The sequence below is a fragment of the Lissotriton helveticus genome, chromosome 11 (assembly GCF_964261635.1).
Source record: "Lissotriton helveticus chromosome 11, aLisHel1.1, whole genome shotgun sequence".
NCBI lineage: Eukaryota > Metazoa > Chordata > Amphibia > Caudata > Salamandridae > Lissotriton > Lissotriton helveticus.
Window position 1 is genome coordinate 435,694,835 of NC_136072.1, and position 26,796 is coordinate 435,721,630.

A 26,796-nucleotide genomic window follows, 5' to 3' on the forward strand; every position below is an offset into this window, starting at 1 on the left:
CCTGAATACCCAGTCCTCTGGGTTTAAAATCAGCCAAGTATAGAAATTGGCTTCTTCATCTAAGAGGGCTATGAATCTAAAATTTTAGGGGCTGTGTCAATTGCCTCTCTTGTCAATTGGACAAATGTAGAAGTTTTGCCAAAAGGATGAACTTAATTTATTTCCCAGGACTCAACACCCAAATTTGGCAGTATTGGTTCCTGTACAAGTTTAATGCAAAAATATCCACGTTTTTTCGTTTGCTATCCGTTTTGCTTCTTACATACTTTTTTGTAGCCCATCAGTTGGTTGATCATTTCCATTTTTCTACCGCCTACATCAATGGGAAACTCTTTTACCTGATAGATAGCTCTTTGCAGTTTCCTCTTCTATAAATTTAGAATATTTAAATACCACATGGTGGGATTATGTACTGATCTTGAAATGTCCCCAGCTCTACTAGGGTTTCCATTGAGTAATTGATGTTATCGGAAAATGCAATAGAGGATCCTCAATTTTGGCTTTCATCGTCAAAGTGAATTATTCGCCGACTCATGCGTACCAATATATGCGCCGTGCTTTATTGTTGTTGATATGATTTGCCACCGCTTTAGCTTCAGATACTGTGTATAGCTCTCTGATCAATGCTCAATCTTAAAGTCAATAAATCGGTTCAGCAGGTATATCGAGGACAGTGTATATTCAACAACTGACTTACGTTTAGTTGAAATGTGTTTGAAGGCCATGGGTTTCTCTGACAGCAGGCACCCATTGAATGCAAGAAATATTCCATAGGAAGCTTTCTTCTTTTCTTTGATTTGGAATCTGTAAGGATCAGATCACGTACGTAGGTTATAAGAGCGTCCATCATGGTTAATTTGTTTGCCTAGAATTTTTTTTATAAACGTTTGGCTTTTTGAGACCTCCTTACCAAGTTGCCAGACCCCCTGAGGGTCGTCCCTTCTGTTACATTACCCTGTCAAACAATTAACAAACTACTTATCCGGCCAATTCCATTGAGACCAAGTGCCAGTTCTCCTGAAAACATAGGCGATCAAAATGTTAGAAACGATAATACATCCTCTTGCGAAAGAACATGTTTTCAACCGGCAATATTTCAGGAGCAAGTTTGGACTAAATTAATTGAGCCAGAAGTTGTTCATGATGCTTCACTGCATGTTGCTGAGGAGTAAAGATTTGTGAATGTATTATTAATTGAAATCGAGATGAAGCTTTGAAGGGATTCTGAAAGCCAGGACCAGTCCTTAGAAGTATACACTTTGTTCTTTATGTGGCGAAGTCTGACAGCTCGACTGGTGATCTTTACTAATATCCCATTATTATGACACTCCAGGGTACTCTTTCTCCAATGCGACTAGTTCAAAGCGTATGACTATTGCACAACTGTATTAAATGTTCGACTTCCTTGTATAACACATTATAACAGAAACCCCTTCTTAGGGGTGGAGGGCTCATTCTTTCCACTTCCCTTTAGGAGGTATCACCACGCTATTCTGACCTCTGATTTCTGATTTATTTACTAGTACTTAACTGTATCTCGTTCTGTTTAATTACTTCTTGCATTTTATTCTGAGCTACATGCTATATCTTGATATTTATGATTAATTGACTGACATTTAACTATTCAATTTGTCTTCTTTAAGGATGTTAACCTGAAAAAAGCCCTTGTGGTTTTATTATCCTATCTGTCACGTTTCCATTGTAAAGCTTAATTTGTTTTACAGCTTGCTTTATAATTTATTTGACTTGATCTAGTTGAGGAGGAGATTGACACTGACTCTGGTCCATCAGCGCTTTAATGTAATTTAATTAAGGAAAGCGCCATCAAATTATCTGACTTAATCTTGTTGTTAAAGCACCATTACTCATTTTTTTAAAGTTTCAGCGAATGTCCAGAAAAAAGTTTATCTATTGCCAGAAGATGTATAGGGGAGGCTCTACATGGGTATTGGGTCCTGCATCTATTTTAAAGGATGGTTTTCCATTCACCTGTGAGCTTACTTTGTGTACACTGAGTTTGCTAACATTATTGTAAGTGAACGGCTCAGTATAAAGACATCCAAACACACACCCCTGGAGGATATCTAAGGCAGGGAACTAGAGGCTATGGTGCCTCAAAGGTGAGATGGCCACCAAACACAATGTTTTAAACACAAGAAATCCACTGAGACTGTATTTTGTTTATTCTAGATCCCATATGATTCTACCCGAAACAATGTACCACCGGACACACACAAAAATGTGATGGGATGTCCTCACACACCACCAGGTGTCCTGTTTCATCATAGGACACCCCACGATCTCCAAAAACCCTGTTTCATGGAGAGAAGGCCTACACCTGAAATCAGGGATGCACTTCTACCGAAGAACGGACCAGTGATCTAAACAAACTAAAAATCAATGTGACATCCTAAACAGACCTTCATATTTACTAGAAATATCACTTGGTGTTACAAACCCAACTTGGAGACAATGGGAATTAGTACCCCATCACTACATGTACCGCCAACATGTTTCTGCCTGATGGCTCATGCGAGTCCGTGGCATTCTTCTGGACAGAAACACAGGATTCGGGTGTGGCACCTCTGCACTCGTGTGCCACTAATAACAAAAAGGGTGACCTTTGTCAACCTTTAATGCACCAGGCCCATAACTACCTGTAACAGAATGACAATACGATTTTGAAACCTCTTAAGTTAGGTAGAGCTGGGATACATAGAAACGACCACCAGCGTGCAAAACGTGCATGCTTGGTGAGAAAGTGACACTGCACACATGCAACAACATTTTTTTGCAAAAACATCAAGTTTTGAGACCAGCTCACAATCGTACCCCACTATCGGGTCATCCGGGTCCATGGAGGAAGGGCTCAGGAGCTCCTGTAGTCAAACTCTAAAATAGCAATGTGGGAGGAAGAGTAGTTTAATTTTCAGTAAGTCACAGTACCTATCCCCATTCTCGGTAATACACATCATGGGATCAATATCCCTACGCACATGCACCCTTTTACTTCGTCAAGGTGCGTTTGTGTCTGCAAACCTGGCTACATCCACTTCTATATCCCGATGTGCAAGATAGAGAGGGCATATCCAGGTATTTATAGTGCAGCCCCGCAATGATTACATTCTTGTATGTAGCTGTAGCCACTTAATTCAAGAGCGCTTTCCCACCCAGGGAAGTGCTGTCACCTGCGGGAGTATTGCAGTTGGAGCGCTCGCGTGTGGGCGATGTCCTCCATATGAGGCGTAAATGCACCATGTGACATCCTAGGAGCTGCGGCTCTGGAAGGTCAATCTTGGGTGTCCACCCGAGTCGCTTGCTCTTGGGAGATGTGCAAGTGGTATTTCTAAAACAGCAATGTTAAATCCAGCTGCACTAGTAAAGGGGATTCATATGAAACATATGAAACATGAAAACGCTACTTTTCTCTGTTCAGGAATTACAGCTTAAAAGTGTATAAAGGAATTCCCAATGTTAGCCTGTGAGAGGAGTAGGCCTCATAGTAGGGAAAAATGAAATATGCCGTTTGTCACTACCAGGACATGCAACACATGCAAAACATAAAAGTACACGTCCTACCTTTTACTCACATAGCACCCTGCCTTTTGGGTTACCAAGGGCCTTCCTTAGAGGTGACTTATTTGTAATAAAAGGGGAGCTTACGACTTGACAAGTATTTTTTTTAAACTATTTTTATTGGTATTTCACATTACATATTACAAAAGACACAACATCGAATAACGTCTATCAGGTTTCGAAGTCTGCTCGTATAGGGCCGCAGTGGATGTTTTATCAGTCATTTGCTTGTCAGCCCCACTTGGTCTAGCTCACATATAACATAAAACACTTAGTTTGTTGCGATGGGGTGCTTTACTGGTCAGTATCTAAAACATAGAAGGTAGTGGTGGTTGTTTGGTTTTATCAATCTTGCTTGTTCGCCCCACGTGGTCTGGCTCACATCTAACATAAAACACGCAGGGCTAGATGTAGGTAATTTACAATTACCGATTCGAAAATACCGAATTTTACCGATTCGGTATTTTCGAATCGGTATTGCAATGTAGATAATAATTCGGTAAAAAATACCGCATCGGTAAGATTCTGTATTTACCGCATCGGTATTTACGATTCGGTATTTGCCATTCATTCCTATGGGCCTGGAGGCCCATAGGAATGAATGTCAATTACCGAATCTGTAATTACCGATTCAGTAAAATTGTGAAGAAGTCAAGGGTGGCAGGGTGTCACTTTGACACCCTGTTGCACCCCTGATTAGTGCTGGTGTGCACATGTGGCATACATACATGCCCTAAGGGCATGTATGTCTGTCACATGGCACAGGTGTAAATGCACATTTATGCATTTACATAGGAATTCCTTATTTACCACCAACTAATAGTTGGTGGTAAATAACGAATTCTTAAAGCCCAGAAGCACTGTTTACAGTGCTCCCTACATATCATTTACCGATCCGGTAAATACTGAATCGGCAAATGATGATTCGGTAAATACCGAATCGGTAAATACCGATTCGCTATTTACCAAATCGGAAAAATAGCCACATACATAGGAAAAGGCTTTTACCGGTCGGTAACGGCCGATTTCGTCCGTTACCGACCGGTAAAAGCCTACCTACATCTAGCCCTTAGTTTATTGCGATAGGGCGCATGTCTAGTTGATACATAAAACATAGAAGCTAATGGTGGCTATTTGGTTACAGAACGCAGGATACCTTGACCTGGGTTGGTTTATTAGGCCTGCAAGCGTCTATGGCGGTTTGTAGGTGTTTAGGTATTTGTCCAGCTTCGACCACATCCCTCTGTTAGGGTATCTCCAAGGTGTGTTCCTGAGAGTCGTGCTATCGGCTCCTCTGAGGAAGATCACCCAGTTCAGCCATCCTTTGAAAGTGTCTGTGGAGGTGTCCTTCCATTTGGTTAGTATAATTTTGACTGCTGTGGTGAGGAGGAAGTCTAGCAAGTTTCTGTCCTCTTTTGTGGCGATGTCTGGTGTAATGTGTGCTGTGACTGTTGTGGCAAATGTGTGTTTTAGGCTGCATTCTAGGGTTTTGTTTATGAAGTCGAGCACCTTTTTCCAGAAGGTTTTGACCTTAGTGCAGTGATAGATTAGGTGCGCTAGGTCTCCCCTATTTATGCCGCAGTTCCAGCAGGAGTCGCTGTCTCTCAGGTCTATCGAGCGAGGCGGGCTGGTGTCCAATGTGCCTGGTAGAGTAACCAGAATTTAGCTTGTCCCAGCACTGGGGATATCATATTTTTTGATGGGGAAGCCCAGAAGGTTTGTTGCTCCTGCTCCGTGAGTTTGGTGCCTATTTGGGTTTCCCAGTAGTTCGTGTTCTTAGCGTTGAGCTTGGTGGAGTCAGGATGGAGGAGTTTGTAAAGGAGTGAGATCTGGTGCCCTGTCCTGTTTATGGTTTCCATATACTGAAAGATTGATGGTTTATGTTTGGCTAGCTTTGACTTTGTCAAGGCTGTTTTGATTGCCAGGAAATTGTATAGCTCTATTTCAGAGAGGTCATGTCTTGTTTTCAGGTTGTTAAAGGTGTAGGGTTTTCCTACAGCTTCTAGTTGAGCTGGGAACGAAATTCCTAGTTTTCTCCAAGACTCTATGTCAAGTGATTTACCTCTATAATTGATCTTGGAGTTTGGCCAGAGTGTTTCCCAGTGGGAGTTCTTTATGGTATTTTCTAGTTTCTGATCTACTTTGAGTAGCGCGTGCCTTGTAATCCTAAAGATCGGGTTACTCCCAAATGCTTGTTTGTTGGAGGTGAGGAGTGTTAGTGGGTTTGTGTTATTTAGAATGGCCTCCTCTATGGAGAGCCATGTCGGGGTGTATTGCTGTTTCGGTAGCACCCAGTGCATCCCCTGTTTGGCTATGTAGGATAGTTGGAACGTTCTCAGGTTCGCCACATTGAGCCCTCCCAGTTATTTGTCAAGTCTCAGTTTTTGGGTTTCTTATCCCTCCATATACATTTGTTTAGCTTTTGGTCTATCTTTCTGTAGAAATCGTCTGTGAAAGTCAATGGTAGCATACCTGCCAGATAATTAACTATGGGAGTGATCATCATCTTCACAGTGTCAATTCTGCCCCACCAGGTGATGAATCTGGGTGACCAGGTTTCCAGTAGTCCCCATTACCTCTCTGGTTGTGTGTATGTTGAGGGGCATGCCTTCTGATTTGTCTCTATTGAGTTTGTATCCTGAGTGGTTAGCGTATGTTTAGATCGTTTGCATGAGTGCTGGTATGGACTGGCCCGGTTTCTCCGTTATTATGAGTAAGTCATCCGCATAGGCAGCAAGTTTGGCTGTGTTGTTGTTGATTGTTACGCCAGCTATTTCGCTGTTCTCCAGGGTATCTCTAATCAGGGGTTCGAGCGCTCGTAGGAACTGTAGCGGGGATAAAGGACAACCCTGTCTTGACCCTCTCTCTAGATTAAATTGGGCAGAAGAACTACCGTTAATAGCTATCTGTGCTTTAGGGGTTTTGCACAGTGCCATGACTTTCTTTGTGTATCCGTCTCCTAGGTTGTATGTCTGCATGCACTTCTCTAGGAAGTACCATGATACTCTGTTGAAGGCCTTTTCCGTGTCTAGCGTGCTCTCTACTGCAGAGTTGAGTCATTTTGAGGAGTGTTCTATGACTTGGCAGAGAAGTCTAGTGTTATCGTGAGACATGCGTGTTTTCATGTAGCCTACCTGTGTGTTCCCAATCAGGTGTGGTAGTATTTTGTTTAGTCTTGTGGCTAGCACTTTCGCTTACAGTTTGCAGTCTTGGTTTATTAGCGAGATGGGGCGGTAGTTTTTGGGCCATTGTGGATCTTTGCCTTCTTTGGGTATGACGATTATGTTGGCCTGTGACATGGTTTCCGATACTATTCCCTCCTTAGCGCAGTGGTTGAAGGTTTTAGTCAGTACTGGGAGAAGATGGTCTTGAAACTTTTTGTAGAAGGGTGCTGTGTAACCGTGTGGCCCTGGAGCTTTATTATCTTTTAGTGACTTTATCGCAGTAGCGATCTCACTCAATTTTATGTCTTGGCCTAGTGTTTTGGCTTACTCCTCCGTTATCTTGGGTAGATTTAGTTTGTCTAGGTAGGCTGCGCTGCCCTCTTGGTCAATGTTGTTGTCTTTTGTGTAGAGGTCTTTGTAGAATTCCATAAGCGTGTGTAGGATTTCTCTGTGTCGGTGTGCGTCTTGTTGTTCGAATCTGTGATTGTGGAGATACAGTGTTGTCTTTGCTTGCATTTGAGATGTGATGCTAGTATTTTCCCTGCCTTATTAGCTTCGCATAGGTTGATTTGTTTGTATTTTCTTATCCACAGACCTGCTCTTTCGCGAAGAATCCTGTTGAATTTGTATTTCTTCCCTGTAAGTTCAACCAGGAAATCTGTGTTTGAGGTGTTCCCGATATCTTTGGTTTCCAGATGTTTGATGTCTATCTCTAGCTGGCCTAGCTGCTCTCTTACTTCACTGTCTCTTCTGGCCTTTATTTCTATCAGCGTTCCTCTGATGGTCGCCTTAAGGGCGTCCCATAGAATTTTAGGATCTATGTCTGGTGTGTCATTTTCTTTTATGTAGTCCTTAATGGCCTTATCAATTTTGTTTTTGTCCTCCTGTTTAGCTAGCGTTTTGTTGTTGAACCGCCATCTGCGGGTGATGTGCTTATAATGTCGTCCTGTTAGCTGTAGACTAATACACGAGTGGTCTGAGATCGTCCTTGCCGCAATATCTGTGTGTTCTATCAGGTGTGTGTGTGTGCCTGAGATGAGGATGTAGTCTATTCTGCTGTAGGAATTGTGTGGGTTGGAATAGAAGGTATAGTCTCTAGTGTCTGGGTGTTGTAGTCGCCATGGGTCTTGTAGGTCGCATCTGTTGCATATGTTTTTTAGAATGTTGTAGGATGCTGTGGGCCTGGTTTGGGAGCCTGATTGCCTGTCCAGGGTGTGGTCTAGGACTAAGTTGAAGTCACCAGCCACGATGTTCATGTTGCATGCCTGGTTTGCTTCTAGCTCCCTTGTCACTCCCTCCCAGTATATGGTGTCATCTGTGTTTGGTGCGTATATGTTTGTTACTAGTATGGTTTCTTCTGCTCTTTTGAGTTGGGTGATCAGAAGTCTACCTTCATTGTCGTGCTGCTCTTTCACAATGGTTAGCTTTGATCTAGTGTTAACTATGGTGATTACACCTCGTTTTTTGCCAACCGCTGGTGAGCAGGCTAGCTGGCCAATCCATCTTGCTCTAAGCCTACTCACGTCTTCCAAGGAGAGTTTGGTTTCTTGTAGGAGAATAATATCGCCCTTAGTCTTTTCCAGGTAATCTAGTATTTTTTTCCTCTTAATTGGGTGGTTCAGACCTTTGACATTGAGAGAGATAATCTTTAGATCAGTCAGCAATGCGTTGTTGTTATTCATTGTGTTGGCAAACGGATCCCGGTCTTTCTAGCATGTCTTTACTGAGTTCTAGGATTATCCTTGTGCTTTCTATGTGCGTGTTGTTAGTAGGTAAAGGTCTGCGAGCTGTACCGTCTTGCCTGTCTGAGTGTATGTTATTGACAAGGACGAAACATACTGGACACACTTGACAAACAGAACAAACATGACGAACGGAACAAAAAAAACGTCTCCCTTTCTCCCCCCAAACTCCCTCCCTCCCCCCTTCCGATGTGTCGAACTGTAGACGTGCGACAGCAAGGTACCTCCCGCCCCGTACTCCCTCGGGGTGTCTTAATACATTAGTCTTGTGCAGCTGTCTTTCTATTCTTTCGATCGGTTGATGGACCTATCTAAAACCCCTCTCTAAGCAGTAACGGTTAACTTGAGTAGAGTTTCAAAGGATATAGATAGTTTCCTTTGTTTTTTTTCCCCTTTTGTCTGTGTAGACTTTCCCTCTTAGAGTACTTGTTTTTGTTCTTCTTCTCTTCTTTCCATGAGGTAAGTACTGTTGTAACCGCGCTAGAGCTTGCGTCCTTTCGAGGTAGATTTCCTTTTATTTTAGTGTCTGTATTGTCCCTTTGTCTTGTATTGCCTTGAGGTAGTTCTTATCTGAGGTAGGTTGCGTTGTAAGCTGTGGTTGAGCTTGTGTGCTTTGCCGTAGATTTCCTTTGTTTAGTGTCTGAGTTGATCTTTAACTTTGTCTTTCCGTACGGTAAGATCTTTGAGGTCTGTTGGAGGTTTTTCCATTCTATCATTGACAGTATTGTATTGTAGTCTAGTCCGTTTCATTGTGTGGATCTGGCGAGGCACTTCTCTTGCTTGACGTGGTTGTCGTTTCCATTTCTTGTAGTGTGACCCCCGATAGGTATTGGGATAGTTCCGCTGGATCTTCGAAGGTTATCATGGTTCCTTTGTTGTTTAGTATTCACACAAACAGTATCTAGTGGTCAAATGACCATGTGACTCAACTGTGGACACGGACCCTAACACAATACGAGAGAAGTAGTGGATATCCAAAGATGCAAACAAGTGTGACATGTGATCACCAAGTGGCGACTCAAACACATGGGCAAATATTCCCATCAGTAACCGTTCTGTACCGCACTTTTTCACATCATTTGGGTTCTCCTTGCCCAGGAGACAAGACGACACAACACAGCCTACTGATGTTATCAAGGCTATGTGTAGTTATTAAAGAGATGTGTTATCAAGAAGGGTGGTATTTCTAAGAGATGTAAATATATGTGTGGTTACTGAATAAGCAGTGCAAATATAAGTGAAAAACAAATGATTGTGGCAAAAAATTTAAAATTGGATAAACTGAGTAGATTATGAATTTAATGATATCTCTCAATTGTCCAAGTTTTAAAAACAAAGTGAAAATACAGATTTAACAAAATATCTGTAAGCAATATTGGTCAACATGTTTCAGCATTTAGAATGGAATAGTTCATATGCCTTCTTCAGGACCTGTTGGTGACTACTGCTTATAAAGTGAAAGTTAAAATCAATATCACCTGCAATATTCAGGTTTCATAATCCACCACATACCATTTGTAGTGGTGATGGCACTTCACCCCACCTGGCTGCAGCTCAGGTTTAGAGGAGCACCGCTCTGTCCGTCGGTGTCTCCGCACAGTCGTCTGTGCTGTCTGGGGAGGCCTTTGTTGTTTATCCTGAACTTTACTGGGCCGCTGAAGGAGAAGTTGATGTTTTCTTTCCTTAGCTTTTCTCTTTGGGCCAAGAAACCTTTCCTAATGTCCACCGTTGTCTTAGAGTAGTCCTGCATGAGGATAATCTTGTTACCATTCCATTGTAGGTTTGAGGACTTTCTCGCTACTCCAAAGATGGCATCTGTTTGGTGTGAGCGTAGTGGTTTGCATATTATCGGTCTTGGCCACGATCTGTTGGTTTGAAGGCCGGGACCCTGTAGGCTTTGTCCAGCTCGAAGGGGTTTTCGAATTTGAGATTCTTTAGCTTAGGTATAAGATTCTGCACCAGTGCAATGCACGAGCCAGCCTTATCCTCTTCCGGTACACCCAGAATTCTTATGTTACCCTTTCTCTGTCGGTCTTCAAATTCTGCTGCTTGCTTTCGGAGGTCTGTTGTTGCCTTAGCAATGTTGCCCATCGCCTTGCTTGTGAGCTGTGACCTGTCTTCTATGTCAATAACTCTTTGTTCTACTGTCGATATTCTATTATTGGCCATGTGGATGTCCGCCCTTACTGCTGCTAGTTCCAATTGTATGGCATCAGTCGTTTTTTTCGTTGATTTGGCCAGGTCGTGGACTTCAGCCAGTTTTTTAAGTATGCTGTCCAGTGTGCTGCTGATGTCCGGCTTCTGTTTGAAGGGGGATTCTGGATGACCTTCAGGTTTGGTTTTCTTTGATTGCTGTGTGAGCTTTCCCTTGTTTCCTGCCATTTTTCCTAGACCTCTTTTAGCTATTAAGAGTTCGAACCTCTTGCTATTGCCCAGTGATGTGAGGTGGATTGCCTGCTCATGTCGGTTGGTTACGCTCTCCTCGTCTGTATTTAGAGCGGTTCTTGGTCTCTCCTGCTTGCTTCCTTTTGTACCTTCCGGTTCGTTTGCTCTTTTGTGAACAGTGTTTCTTAAGAGCCTGCCCTCCGCCGTGATGGTGCTTGCGTTCATTATTCTTGTGTTGGCAGTGTTGTCCTTTGTTTAGCGAAACACTCAACCGTCGCCCCCCCCTTTTTTTTTTTCCGTGTTGCCCGACCTTTGTGGTGTGCCTTGGCGTTTCACTCTCCCAATGTGCACCCTTTCGTGTGAGTTTGGTAGGTGCTTTCTGCCTTAAGATTGTTGAGTTTCCTCTTCTTTTCCGTTTTGCCTTTACGCCTTAGTCGTCAGCCTTCTTTTGTGGTGGTGTCCGTGTTTAGGGCGGTTATTTCTACGCTGCTTGCTCTGCCAGTTCGCTGCCCCTGTGTCAGTGTGGCCTTGTGCTTACAGCTGACAGTTCGATCAGCTCGCACTTTCGGTCGTTGTTTTTTTTTTTCCGTTCTGCTCTGCGTGTCAGTACTTATTGTTCTTGCGCCTGCTCACACCGCCAGTCTTTTTGTTGGCTGCTACGCAATCCCGTCTTCTGTTGCTTTTGTCTTACCTTTCCACTCAGCCCCGCCCTCCTAAGATGGCTGCCCAGTTGGATTTGGGAGTGGCTGGTTTCCCTTTCCGTTGTTCGCCTGATCGGAGACGGCAGCAATTATTATTTTTCCTCCAGGTGTTTCCCGATGTTACGCTGTGACTCAGAGGGGCTTGTAAGAAGCGCTGTGGCGGTGTTTCAATCTTAGCTCTGCGCGACGGCTATTGCTCTTCCTCTTCCTACGCCCCCCCCCCTCCGTGTGCTAAAATGGCCGCCTCCACCGGGGTAGTCGATTTCGCTTTCGCTTACTCGGCCGTATCGGCAAAGACCTCCGGTGGCTCCAAACGTTTCTCCGCCAGTCGGCTGTTGGCTAACGGCGCTGAGGAGGGGGTCAGAGAACGCTGCGGGTGCGGTCACTGACCTTGTCTGTGGGCTCGGCTCTCTCTGTGGTCTTCAGGGGTCTCTTCCTTCCGCCGCCATCTTGCCGGGCTGGGACCCCCGTTCCGTTGCTGCAAACTTTCCTTTTTACTCGTTGTGTGGTTGGTTCTGATTTTCAGTCTTTGTTACATTTGGCTCTGCTCGGCTTCGGATTGGTACTGCGATGTTTGTTTCTTCATTTGGTCCTCAATATCATGCTGTTCTCTCTGGATATGTCCCGAGGTGTAGCAGACCTCTGGACTTAGGCAACTCTTCCCATTGCCGTCCAAGCCACGCCCCCCCCTTGACAAGTAGTTTTAAATGCCAAGTTGAAGTGACAGTAAACTGCACACACATGACCTGTAATGGCAGGCATGAGACAGTTTTGAAAGGCTTTATGTGTGGGTGGCACAATCAGTGCTGCAGTCCCACTAGTGGGAACAGCAAAACACACAAGATGATGGATGGAATGTTGCACATTGGCAAAACGTTCACCCCCAGTCACAGATCTGGGTTTAATCCATCGTTATTTTGCTCACCACGCCACTTCAGATCAGACATTGCCATATGCAAATCAGTCTTGACCCTGTGCCTCATGGGAACAGTCCAGACCGAACTGCAGAGCCATGTCTTCCCTGGACCGGAATCAACCATCCTAGGACCGGTTTCTGGCTATCAGCTGTCATCAGCCAGGATAGCTTGACTCCAGTGGCGTAGTGAGCACGGGACCCAAGTCTGGGCATGCCTTCCCAATTAGGCCGAACAGCAAAACACACAAGATGATGGACGGAATGTTGCACATTGGCAAAACATTCACCCCCAGTCAAAGATCTAGGTTTAATCCATCGTTATTTTGCTCACCACGCCAGCCCAGTTCAGACATGGCCATATACAAATCAGTCTTGACCCTGTGCCTCATGGGAACATTCCAGACCGACCTGCCAAGCCATGTCTTCCCTGGACCGGAATCAAGCATCCTAGGACTGGTTTCTGGCTATCAGCCGTCATCAGCCAGGATAGCTTTACTCCAGTGGCGTAGTGAGCACAGGACCCACATCTGGGCATACCCTCCCCACATGGGGCAAACAGTAAAACACAGATGATGGACGGAATGTTGCACATTGGCAAAACATTCACCTCCAGTCACAGATCAGGGTTTAATCCATCGTTATTTTGCTCACCACACCACCTCACTAGTAGCATTAAATTTACAGGCCTTGGGGATATGGTATACCACTCGATAAGGAACTTACAGGTAAATTAAATATACCAAACAGGTGTAAGTCAATCATAGCATTTTGAAGGGAGAGAGTGCATGCACTTTAGCACTGGTTAGCAGTGGTAAAGTGCTCAGAATCCTAAAACAAGCAAAAACTTGTAAAGAAAAATAAAGGGATGTAGGCAAACAGTTGAGGGAAGACCACCCTAAGGCTGTCAAGTCTAACAATTGACAATAAAGATATTATGACACGTCTGCTGTTGCTGAATGTGTCATTTTGTAGGGCTATGGATGCGTCAGCATGCATTTGTGCGCCTACAGATTGGCGCAGGCGCAATTTTCCTTTTTCTCACTAATGATCAAAGATGGGGAACACAACTTAGATCACCACGTAGATTAGTAACACAAGACAGCACATGAGGGAGAGAGTAGCTTGGGGCGGGGTGAGAAGCATACAAGAGAAAGAGCAGCACACAAAGGATAAAGCAATATGGGGTGTGGGGGAAAAGCACATGTGAGGCCGTGTGGTGGAGTGGCAGGTGTTTGAGGAGGGTAGAATTACGTGAGGTAGGGAGCTAAAAGACAAAAGCACTTTAAAGTTTTGATAGGAAAAGAAAATGGTAGTTCCCTAAAAGTGAGCAGTGGAAGGCTACATGCCATGCAATCAAAAAAATTGTAAAGTGGAAATGCTTTAGAGGAGAGGCAACCAGAAGAAGGGGAAAGCAGCCATCAAATAGAAAGCAAGAAAATTAGATTGACAATAAAGCCAACCAATGGTAAGCAATGGGCAGTCTCTAAGACCGTAGTACATTTCGGTAAGTCCAAATAACTTTTTTGCAACTAGACTTCTTGGGCTCTCTTGGAGGCGAGACCTAAAAATCGAATGCCCTGCCTTCACTTACATTAGTATTTTTCTTTCAAAAAAGGCTAATTGTGTCAGCTTGATTAATCCCAATGCATGTATTTATATAACAGGGAATACTAATTTAGCTCCTGAAAGAAATGTAAAGCATTGTCCTTTGGTGTTAGGCAGGAGAGAAAAGGTAAGGCCCATGTAGTAGCTGAATTACACAATGTATAATGAGGAAACTCACTTTACTTCACTTTGCCTCATTTAAATTTAGAGTTAAATCTGAAACAACCTTGAAGAATTTCATTTCAGATTGTGTGTTTTATAAAAAAAAAAGTCACTTACATTAGGTTTAATAGAAAATCATCTTGCTCTGTATTCAACACAATATTGTCCATTTGTACAGTGCCTGTGACAAACTGACATCTCTTGGTTTGGTCGTAGGGATGTTGTCAGGAAAGCATAGTAGGTGAGGAAAAGGTCATACAAATGCAAGCAGTGGCTAGGGATCTCGACTCGCACCTCTCAAATTTCTCCAAGACATATGTTTGTGCACACCCTAAATATTATCTGCCACTTACTGATACTTCCGCATAACAGACTAACATAAAAATATAAGTATAGCGGTGCACTCAAAATAAAGAGTCCAGTCGACGAGTCTGAAGTTCTAGAGTCTTCTTTATTTCACTTCCTTCAGAAAAAAACTATTTTCTTTTCTTTCTGTTATCATTTGAAATAATACAGCCTCAGCCAAGACGTTTTGGTCGAAAATTAACTTCTGCAGGGTGCATTTATTTCAAGACACAAAATAATTTGTAAACATGTTCAAAGGAAAAACATCAATTCTGTGTAGTTGCAATTTACAGTTCCTTTCTTCCTTTTTCTAGTGACTCCTCGAGTTGTCGGTTCTGGGAATAACAGTCTACCACGTATGTAATTATCTATTGCGATTTCGTTTTTGTAAGTTCTCGATTTTGTGCCTACTTGAAACCCACTAAAGCTTTAGCATTATTGTACACTTACATGCATTTTTACACGAGTTCCCATTTTTGTTATTATTTGTTGTAGACTGCACAAAATAGCTAAATATTTCAACTAAGTGTAGCCTCATGCTGAACTTACAACAGTTACAGTATTTCAGAAGGTAGTAAAGTCAGCTCTTCATGGTGATACCTGTATCTTCTTTCCAAGGCTTTCTGGTCTTCCCATGAGAAGAGCCTGGCACCTGGTCATTAGTGCCTGTTTTTATCTCTTTATCACGTGTTCCCGCTTCTATTCACTTGCATTGAAAAATGGTATATAAATGTAGCACTGAATTGTGTCGATTTTAGCGGCACATGCTCCGACTGATTGAAGGTAAAGTTCTAGTATGTTGATTTGGCAATTGCCTTGCTTATGTGTTAATGCTTACAGGCTATTTTTGCATTAAGCACATATTAGACTTCTATGCGCCAGCCTGTGTGTTTGCTTTCCTTTACAGTAGTGTTGGCTGAAGTACACAGATACCATACATTGCAGCAAACAGATAGAATTTGTTTTAGGGGACTTTTATTTAGATGCCAATTACTGAAAGGCGCTGCAATGCCATATGAATTACGGATTGGGCACTACACAGGTGCTTGTTTCCAGTACAGAGAGGACCTGGCTTGGCAGTTCGGGCTGGACTGTTCCCATGGGGAACAGGTCAAGACTGATTTGCATATGGCTAGGGTCAAACTGGAATGGCATGGTGAGCAAAAAAAACGATGGATTTAGGCCCAGATCTCTGTACTGGGGTGAATGTATGACACTGTTCTGCATTTTGTCCATCAACTGTTGTTTTTTGCACTACACAGGTGACCACAATTATCAATGTCACTCCTACCTGTTTCAGTCACCTGTCAGTCTCTAAGACATTCAATAATCCACCTGAGATACTGCTGTTGCCGTGCTGGCTCCATGAATCTTCCAGACACACCATGTGACACACCACGTCAGGCAGAGATAGTGCTTGGGGTTCCCATCAATATGTACCAGGAAGTGAATCCTGAGAAATTCTAAAAGACTGAGGATGTGATTCGGACTTTGGTCAGCTGGCAGCTAAGCCCATTGGGTGACAGAAACCACAACTCTGCCCGCGCCGTGAAGGACAGTCCATTATATTCAAAGTTCCTTTTTACTGTTATAGGATTTTTTTAGGTCGAGCTAGACGTAAGCAATGCGAAGCATTGCTTAGTCTGCGAAGACATCTATTGTCACCCGTTTCTGGGAATGTGGACACGAGAGGGTGCACGAGCACAGAGCGCAGATTTCACCTCGTGGGCGCGCACGGCGCCGTGCCCCTCTCGTGCCTCATTCCCATGCGCAAACACACTTCACACTCACGCATGCGCACATACACAGCCACACGCAACACATACACAGGCACACACACACTGCATTCACACACGCAGACCCACGCGCACACACACAGACACACGCACAGACACATTCGAACACACACAGACACACGAGCGTACACCCCCCCCCCCACTTACCGGGCTCTTTCGGCGTGTTCCGTGTCTCCTCTGCAGCGCTGGTCGGGCACTCACTGGGCTGTTGCTGGGGATCGGCTCCTCTCTGCGGCAGTCTCGTCTCGTCGCGGCACCAGGGGGCAGGACTTCACTTCCGGGGCTCCCTCCAGCACCTGGGAGCCCCGGGCTGCGGAGAGGCCATCAGTCGGCCGGCGTCACTTCTTCCTCGGCGGCGGCAGGCGGGACTTCCTGCCGGATTGCAGGCCCCGTCCCCGTCTCAGCCAAAAGTGCCTGACTTCCGGTTTTCACGGAGCAGGGCTGCGGCGGTGATTTCTTTTTGTTTTATTGCTGAAGCTTTTACTACGTGGAAGAGAGTTCGGGTGAGATTATGCGGACATTGAGTGTCTTGTAGATACTGCGCTGGCAGTAGTAGGGATCAACGGTTACCTGGTCTTATTATTTTGTAGTTATTTGCTGCTTTGTTTAGAGCACTTTTCTCATAAGTTAGGGTTAATTCCACTTCCTGCGTGTATCCGATTGAGTGTATTGTTCAGGATTGCTAGTATTTGACTAAGTAAATGCTATGAGTAAGATTGATTGATCTTTACTGGGAGATGGATTTTTGAATGTTTTAGTTTTATTATGAGATACGCAGTTATTGATATATGTAATGCTGTACCCAATTCTTGTTTCAATCAGTAGACAAGTAGCTGAAATATCACAACGTGTACTTGTAAAGCGCACGTTCACCCGTAGACATCTTGCCGCCGAATAACAGATGTTTATTGATTAACTGGAAAACCAGCCATTTACATGTTTGTCCTTGATAAATTTCCTGCACGTTGCAGTTGATTAATGTTTTAATATAGTACTTCATGCCACACTTATCAAGTCGAAGAGCAGTAAATAAAAGCCGACACTGATACCCAATTGTTGTTAATCAGAGAGGGGTGGAAGGACTTGCCGGGATTCAAACTAGTGACCTTCAGAACATAGCTTTGGCAAGTGTTCAGCTCACTGAGCCATCCTCCTGGAGTTTCAGATTCAAATATCTACAACAGTCACTTCCTTATTTGCCAAAGATTTCCCCACAGCAAGCCACCTGCAATAAGATAATCTTGGAATCTGCAAGGTCCCTTTCTTTATATATTTTTTTTAAGGGCGTTTGAATATAACAAAATATTCGTCCTGCCTTTGACGCAATCACATGATCTTTATTTTCTTGATCCCTGGTGCTTTAATTATTTGTAAACAATCGGCGTACATTTCTATTTACTGAAATTCCTTCCTGTGACTCAAACAACTGATGACGTACCATGATACTCCCTCGAGCTCCGTGGGTCCCTCGTTTCTCCTCCTGTTCTACAACCACATTGTTGGCCTCCCTAAGCGCGCCTTGAAGTACCAACACGCCACAGCAGTGCGGGTGCCCATTTTTAGGGGTGGTCAGAGTTATCCACCCCCAGGCAAGTGTGTCCCGATAATACCATTTTAAATAAACGTTCTTTCACAACTGAGGCAACATGCCAACGTGGTCACTGCTTCTAGCAGACTGAGCATGAAAAACTTGGCAGCAGGTAAAACCCTAACACGCAATCCTGACTTTTTCTTAATTGCCTACAAGAGGGAAATGGGAGTTAGATTGTATTAATTTATTTTTGATAAGTGACTTTGGCAGTGCGCTGGGATGTAAACATGGGGGCTTGGGTTGACAATCACTTGAGCACAAGGAGGGGGTAATGGAGCAGAGAATTGTAGCTTGAAGCAGCTTCGAAAAATGCAGTCCTTTGTCACTGAAAACTTGTAATGTACTTAAGAAGTTTCATCAAGGTTGCAACCTTTCACCTATTGCGATAGTTAATTTAAAATGAAGGCGACCCATGTTCAGTATATACTCAAAGACTCCTCTCTCATTTTTAGACCATGCCTAATGGTAAACCGTGAAGTGCCTGCTATTCTGTGCAGCCTTTCAGAACATCAATAGGAGCGGCATTGTGGGCCTCTCTGTGATCACATACATTATAAGCAAGGAATGTGTCTTCACAGCGGTCAGTCCCATTTCCAATGCTACATTTGAGGCTTCTGTTTTAAGAAAGTTTATAAGTTTATTCTTCGCACCATTATGTCCTTTCAAAATGGCCAACTCTGCTGCAGCAGGTGGGGCCGAATGGGTAGGTGTGAATGTTACATAACCTGCATTTGTGTAGCACATTTCTACTGTTTGTATGGTTCCTGGGTGCATTTGGAATCTGGGTGCCCTTTTATAGCTACAGCATGGTCTTTGAGCCGAGTTCGGGTGGTGTGTTGTCAGTGGCTTTGGATATAGTTTATTGGATAGTAAGCAGTAAGATTATTCTAACGTCCTGTGCAGTAACAGGTTATACTGGTTAGTGGGCTGTTAGATGGCTGTATGTGTATGTCAGAGAACTTTATAGTATATTTTTGTTCAGCTGTTGTGCATGGTTGTTCACTGCTTTGCTCATGGGAGCGCTTCCCTTTGGAAGCATCTTTGTCACTTAAATGACGTTGATGCATTTTTGAACCTATTTAGGTGTGGTATATATATTTGCTGCTTCTGACTGATTGATTTGTGGATTGGTAAAGTTTCTGCTGTTTCTGAGCAAGCTGTTGCCCCACTTGTTTGTTGGGCTGATGATCTCAGTATATACTACAGCATTTGAATTTTCGATTAAACACCTTTCAGAGCTACCCCCTATTGCTGCATTGCCCAAAGAGCCTCTTTTACAAAGCCACCACAGGAAAATGTCGAACATGGTTAATCATTTTTCTGTGTGGACCGCTAGCTCCCTGCCACACTGTTATACGCCTAGAACAAGTACTGTTAAGTAACTGAAAGGAGACACGTAGTGCTTTATAAAACTGCTTAAGAAATCAAGGAAATAATCAATTATGCTTTTGCAGATTTTGTAGCTTTAATGAAAACGTTAACTTGACCTCAATATTGGCATCTCGGGGACCTGCCCAACTAAACAATGCACCTCTGTGTCTTTTCTTTCCCTGATTGACAGAAGATTAAAACATGTAATTCTTACCTCCTACCTTAAATGTACTGTATTTATTTAAGTAACTCTGTCCAATGTAATTATTCATCGCCTGTTTAAAATAATATCCTACAGACTTACTAATTGCACTTAGTTCTGTATAATAGCTTGAACCTTTTGACTTAGTGCCCCTCAAATCCCAATGTTTGTATACAGCACTCTGCAGCCCTTTATGGGACTGGCTGATTTTCTATAAAGAACAGTGCAAATATTTAAAATGAATACAGCTGTCCCAGAACTTTTCCTCTCAAACTTGATGTTGTGAGTAACATTCCTGGATAGTTTTTGCTTATTTTCCCAGTCCCCATGGAGAAACTCTCTTTGGAGGAGAAATGCTATGAGTTCAAATTCTTTCTTCTTCCTCCATTATCTGCTGTTAACTGAATGTTTAGTTGTGGCTAGTGCTTTTGCTTTAGCGCCAAGAAACTAGAACGGACGCTGGACTCTATGCATAATACTCCATAGAACATAGGATGACTTTCCTCAAAACAAAATTCATTGACGAGGCTTCCTTTTCAATAATTGGCATGCTGGTGAGATCACTGCACAAGAGAAGGGGTCAGCCACTGTTGATAGCTAAACGTGCCAACGTTGTAAAGAGGCTCCAATAAAACTCGCTATAGAAAAGTATTGGGCTGAAATATTATTTGGACAGTCCTAACATAATGTTAAGTATTTGATAAGATAAATAACTAATAATTACTACTATAAATAAACTGTAGTACATCTAAACAATAGTTACTTTAGACCTCAGTATTATAGGCATGCCCCCTTACACATTGCCCACTCTAAACTGCCCCCTCACACTCTTCCCACTCACACTCTGCCCACTCACACACTGCCCCTCACACACTGCGCACTCACACATTGCTCACTCACAGTGAAGTAGTCCACACATACTGCACCCTCACACACACTGCCCCCTCACACTGCGCACTCACACTACTTTTGGCCACACACACTGCACCTCGCACACCTCGCACCCTCACACACTCTCATTACACTGTGCCCTCACACACTGCCCCCTCACACACTGCCCCCACACACTGCCCACTCACACACAGACCACTCACACACAGCCCCCCACACACTAACCCCCCACACACTAACCCCTCACACACTGCCCCCTCACACACTGCCCCCTCACACACTTCCCCCTCACACACTGACCCCTCACACACTGACCCCTCACACATTACTCACTCACACTACTTTAGGGCACACACACTGCACAATCACACCCCTCACACACTGCCCCCTCACACATTGCTCACTCACACTACTTTAGGGCACACACACAGCACAATCAGACCCCACACCCTCACACACTGCACCCTCACACACTGCCCCCTCACACATTAGCCCCCACTCGTCACTACAACAACATCACTCAGTGCCACCACAGCATCAATCTGTGCAACAATTCAACAACTGGTTCAAATATGTTCGCGCATTGTTTCAAACTTTATTACAAATGTCACCAAAAAATGTTAATATTTCACTTCTGTTCTTGGATTTTCGTCACAATAAAATACACTGAACATAATCTTCACAAAAGTTATTTACAAAAGTTTAAGCTATTGCCATTATAAATTACAATAACTTTAATTTAAGTATTAATTATTAAAAAAAAAAAAAAAACATTGTTATTTGTAATATCAATATATGTAACTCACGTAAATACAACACATATTGCATTACAAATGCTATAGGTGTCACATTTGCGAAAGGTATAACTATTGGCATTGTAAATGACAAAGCTATTACTTTCGCTATTTTCAAAACAAACACAAATAAAAAATGTGTCAGTTACAATACCAATAGCTCAAACTTTCCTAATGCGAGACCTATTGCATTGCAAATGCTTGTTTCTAAAAGTGTCCCATCCACCAGGGTAGGAGTGCTTTAGGGGAAGATGCAATGCCAGAATCAGTATTTGTGTATTTTAGAAATAAACCTCTGAAGCAGGGATTTGTTTCTTAAAAGCAAAAATGAACTGAAAGCTAATGTGAATACCACATGTCTCCAAAATATATATACATGTATTCAAATAAAAAATCTACATATAATATATTTAAAATATCATATTCATCAAACGTGAGAACATATAATACATATAACCACAAATCAAAGGGAAGATTTTTTTATGACAAATCAATGTCATTGAACCCACACACATCTACCATAGACATCACTGAGCATCCATGAATTTGCTCTCGATCATATAGGAATGTCTGGTGAAAAAGAGTGAACCCTCACAAAATATGGGAACAGTTTACTTTTGGTTTTGTGTGAAATAAGTAGATTGCTAAAGGGGCTAGATGAAATTGAAAACATGTTAAAACATAGCTGACAAGTAGTTTAGTGCCACGCATAACACCTTAGTCTAGTTTTGGCTCTGCAACTTGTTACCGAATCCCAATTTGGGTTTAATACATACCAAAACGGCTTTTTGTGGTCGCAAACAGCCTGATTCTTCAAATTCGACCGTTTACGAATGCAAAATGGCTTAGTACATCTGGACCTTAATAACTTAATATTTCCATGTCAAACATTTCTAATTTATGCAAATTATATGTTTTATGCGGTTTACACGTTTCCTGTATGTAAACATTTGTACCTAATAGCTGTGCACTAAAACAACATTTTTGTGTGAGCGGATGACATTAATAAGTGACTCTTTGTAAATATAGAGCTGCGTATTTATTTTCAGTTTGGCCAATGAAGGAATGTAGAATTTCGCATAGCATTGCACTTCCCAGTTCTTCGTAAATTAGGATCCTTGTTTCCAAGTCATATCTAGTTGAAACCAAACCCAACATTCACTAAACATACTGCAGAGCTGGGGATAGGATGTATGTAGCCTTACGGCTAGAGTGGAAGCTTGGGGGACTGGGTTTGAGTCTCTGCAACAACGCTAAACATTCTGTGATTCTGGACAAATCAATTAATCTCTCCTTAGCCTAACAAAAATGAATGTGCCCATCTGTAACGAAACTGGTGCTCATGTAAAGCGTTCTGATGCCTGATGTCTCGGGTCTAGTACGCGCTATATAAAACTCGAAAAACATTTTTTTTTAAAGCTGCATGACATTTTATGGCATTTTCATGTGCGAAATTTAAAAAATGTGCATTGCATGTTGATGATGTCATTATCCGTGTTTGCTCTATAAAAAAAAATCAAGAAATTCGAAATTTAAATTCATTCAAACTATGATACTCCGCAGGGCCTATCTTACTCCTCACAGACTAGATAAAATGTTCCCACAGACACAACACCAATGCCCAAGATGCCAACGGGAGAGAGCCGACATAGCACACATGGTATGGTCCTTCCCACACCTACGGGGGTTTTGGGACTCCGTTAGACGTTACACACAGGCTGCCACGCAAAGAGACATAACTAGTACCATGGAAGAGTGTATCCTGGGTCTGCATAAATCCTCATCCAGGCACAAAATTCAATATACATTTGTGAACCTGTCGCTGATACTAGTGAAACGGGCCATCACTATGCAGTGGAAATCCAAGAAATCACCCACTGCACACACGTGGCAAAGCGAGCTGATTGGCTGGGGTAGTGCAGAAAGTGCAGTTATACGGCGGGAGGAGGCCAGAGGGCTACGTAAAACCTCAATTGCACTGGAGTGGGACGTCATGATAGAAACCTTTAAAGCACAGGACCTAGATTCAAACAGCAACCACAGTAACTCGCAATAAATATAGGGATGGAAAACCACTCCGAACGTAAAAATTGCAAATGTATGAGAGGTTACACCTACCACATGAAGCTGTATACGTAGTTCAACTGGAGATATATTGTTTTTAAATTGTTGGTATATGCCATGACTCGGACAATATGTATAATTGGAAGACATTCACCAAAAAAGGACTGGAGGGTGGGGGGCGGTGATCATATTAGGGGATTTAGTTTTATTGCAGACTGAGACATGCTGGGATGTGTTTTAATAAACGGCTTAGATGGCGGGAGAATTAGCACAGCGGCAGATGGTACTCACTACTGGACGTTTAGACTGTTTGATGTGAGGACATTATGTATGCAATTATAATACGTGGCCCTCTCGGTGAACAACGTTTACAACGAAACTTTTACAACGACCTACCATTACAACGCAACTTTTACAACGCAAACTATTACAACGCATTGCTCTGGGGGGCGCTCTAGGATAGGGAATAGGTTAATTTACTATCCAATAACCTTCCCTACTATCCACGGGGACTAGAGTTGGAATAGTAAATTAAACTATTCACTATCCAGCGCCTAAAAGCCTTATGCGTTGTAATGGTATGCGTGGTAAAAACCGCGTTGTAAAGGTAGGCGTTGTAAAAGTATGCGTTGTAACGTCATACATCCGGCCCTCTCTCATTTACGGAAAAGAAAATATTGATGTACTATTAATGACTGTATCATCCCGCATGCCTACTGTACTGCATCAGTTTATTAAGAAAAATTGAAAAATTAATAAAATGTGTTTAAAAAAAATCTGTTTGCTCTATAAATACCATTTCAGCATTTAAGAAAAAAACGAAGTTCCCTTTTTCAACTCATAAGTAGAAATTAAATCACTATATTTTCATTCAAATTGTTTTTTGTGCATTGATTGCCACTGAGCTAATTTAAAATGGCTGCATATGACCAGTATTACATCGGACTGATTCAGCTTTTACCTTAAAAAGTCAATACGTTCAGTCCATCCATTTTGCATACTCTGCTACTTACCAGCAACCCCCCTCCCAGAATCCCTGGAAGGAACCACTCGTAGCAAGACGTGGGGTAGTGAAGCAGGCGCCCATCTTCGCTATAGTCAATAATAATGGGTGTCAGGTTGAAGCAGATGGCTAGAATTGATAAAACCAGCAGTGTGAACCCGTTGCAGGATGTCCAACCCTCGCAGCAGGTCATTGTGGAACCTGCCAGTGAGGATACAGGAAAAGTGTGTCCTGTGGTACAAGCTCTCCGAGAGACTTTACTCTTTATTTTCAGCCACCTGGTTAAAGTGTAGCGGACTGGAGATTGTCTTCCCTGATAGGTAACCAAATAATGTCTCCCAGTCCAGGGTCCAGCCAATGCGAAATATTTACATTTAATAAAATGGCAATTAAGGGTTGGGCCAGGGGAAGAGTGGGGAAAACAAACAGATAAGCTGTTTGTCCGACGTCCTTTTACTCACTTTATGATGTGCTTATCTCTTCCTTGGAGAATGTTCAATATCCACGAACCATGGCAAGTTCAAAGTAAAAGCAAGTACCCTATTGCGCCATCTCAATCTGTACCGGGAGTAAACGGTTCATTGTGTGATGGAGTACTGTTATCACGCACGCCTCATGGATTAGTCACCCGCCGTTGGTATGCAATCAACAACAGTTCTTTACTTTTTTATATTGTTTTTATTTTCATATTGCCATTTTGTTTTACATTATTAGAAAGGGATGCCTTTCCTTCAACAAGTAAAGATTGGCATATGCTATTTGTTGATTTTTAGGTCTGGCCGAAAAGAGCTTTAGAAATTCTTTTATTCACAGATCTTTTGTAATACATAAAACATACATAATAAATAGAGAGGGGCTTTAGATAGCCATTGCGTGCTTAAAGTAAAAATCATATTCTGATTCTGCCCACAGTTAGCAGACATAGAGAGGGCTGTGGGTCAGCCCACTCCTGTCTCTGCGCGGAGACATTTTAAGGATGTTTGGGGGCCCTGGGACAAATGTATTTTGGGGGCCCCTGTTCCGAACAGCCTTGAATTTATGATCCAATTTCAATTCTTTCATGCCATCTTGGGCAGGTCACTGGCAGTGCACAGGCACACTAGTCCAAATTCTAAATGTGTTAGACATCTAATATTTTGGGATAGTGACCTGTGTTTTCAATATAGTAACACAGCAGCAGCTCACTAATATTACTGCAAATAATCTCTGTGACATATGAATACATGAGTCCCTGTTATGATCTAAAAGAAACTTTTTGAATGGATGTTGCATGTAACACAAACACAACATTGCTGTGCAAAATGTCTTTGATAGACTCTTACACATCACCCACATTAAAAATAAATTAAAGGAAAACGGTATTTAAAAAAATCTGTTTAAAACTTATGAAGGTCATGAGGGCAAGACTCTCTGCAGAACAGAGCTGGCTCTATCAGGGGGCCCGCTGAAAGTGGGGGGGGCCTAGGCTAAAGTCCACTTTGCCCATGCCTTAAAACGTCTCTGACTCACTGGCAGTTTCATTCAGAATATGGATCAGTATTTATATGCAGATGACATTCTTCTTACTCTTACTAACCTCCCAGCCCTTCTTCACATTATTAATGATTTTTCCTCCTTTTTAGGTTTCGCCTGTCGAAAGCTGCGCAAGCAGCGTTTCGCGCAGGCGAAATCTAATGAGAACAGTAATGTGGCTTGGTCACCGCCTCTCTGTTCCATTGGCTAGCTCCATAAATGGAGGCTAGCCATTGGAACAGAGATCTGTCCGTCATAGCCGGAGCAGATTCGGGGGCGTTCCAGAGAATTTTAGGCATTTGCCCACGTCATGAGGCGGTGGGCGGTGCTTTTTTTTTTTTTTAGCTTTTTTTGGGTCATTCCTCGAGGCCGACCGCCACCGGAAGAAGTCCTGGTGAGTGCTCCCCTCCCCTCCCGCTGTCCGTGTGCCCGTTCCCCCCCCCTCTCCCGCTGTCCGGGACCCCTCTCCCCCCGCCCCCCCTCCCCCTCCCGCTGTCCGTGATGCGGGAGCTGCTGCTGGAAGTTGGCGTTCCTCGCTATCAAAGAAACCCCCGCCCGCCCTCTCCCTCCCACCACCACCATATTGTCTGAAAATAAATGGAGGCATGAGGCCAGAGCGTGGCTTACAACCGGAGAGGTGCACCCCTCTCTGGGAGATAAACGCAGCTGCCTTTGTCGGACACAATTGGGACACGTCTGCCACCCTATTGTCTGCTAAATGGTGGCGCTGGGATCGCCGGTTGTGTGGCTCGTGGTACCGGAGACCCGCCTACTCCTTCTAGCAAACCACCCGTGTGTGTGTAACATCTGACTGTGGTGGCGTTAAAGGGGCACTGAACGGGGCGGCCCGGTCCCGCCCCGTTCCCTACGCCGTCAACCGTGTGCAGAACTACTGCACCACGAGCAAATAGTGTGTGTATAAGCAAAGTCAGAGACAGATAATTCTATTTGGGGGGGGATACTTATCAGCTGGTTG

At 43.2% G+C, this 26,796-nt stretch overlaps 1 protein-coding gene across 1 annotated transcript in view; it reads right to left on the minus strand.

Annotated features, from left to right (window-relative positions):
• TM4SF20 (transmembrane 4 L six family member 20) overlaps nt 1–24,608 on the minus strand; it is a 61,428-nt gene extending 36,820 nt beyond the window's left edge. Inside the window, exon 1 of the mRNA XM_078665948.1 lies at nt 24,319–24,608. Coding sequence (XP_078522074.1) covers nt 24,319–24,501 — 183 coding nt within the window. The 5' untranslated portion in view covers nt 24,502–24,608. The remainder of the gene's footprint in view (nt 1–24,318) is intronic.
• Between the last annotated feature and the right edge of the window lie 2,188 nt (nt 24,609–26,796).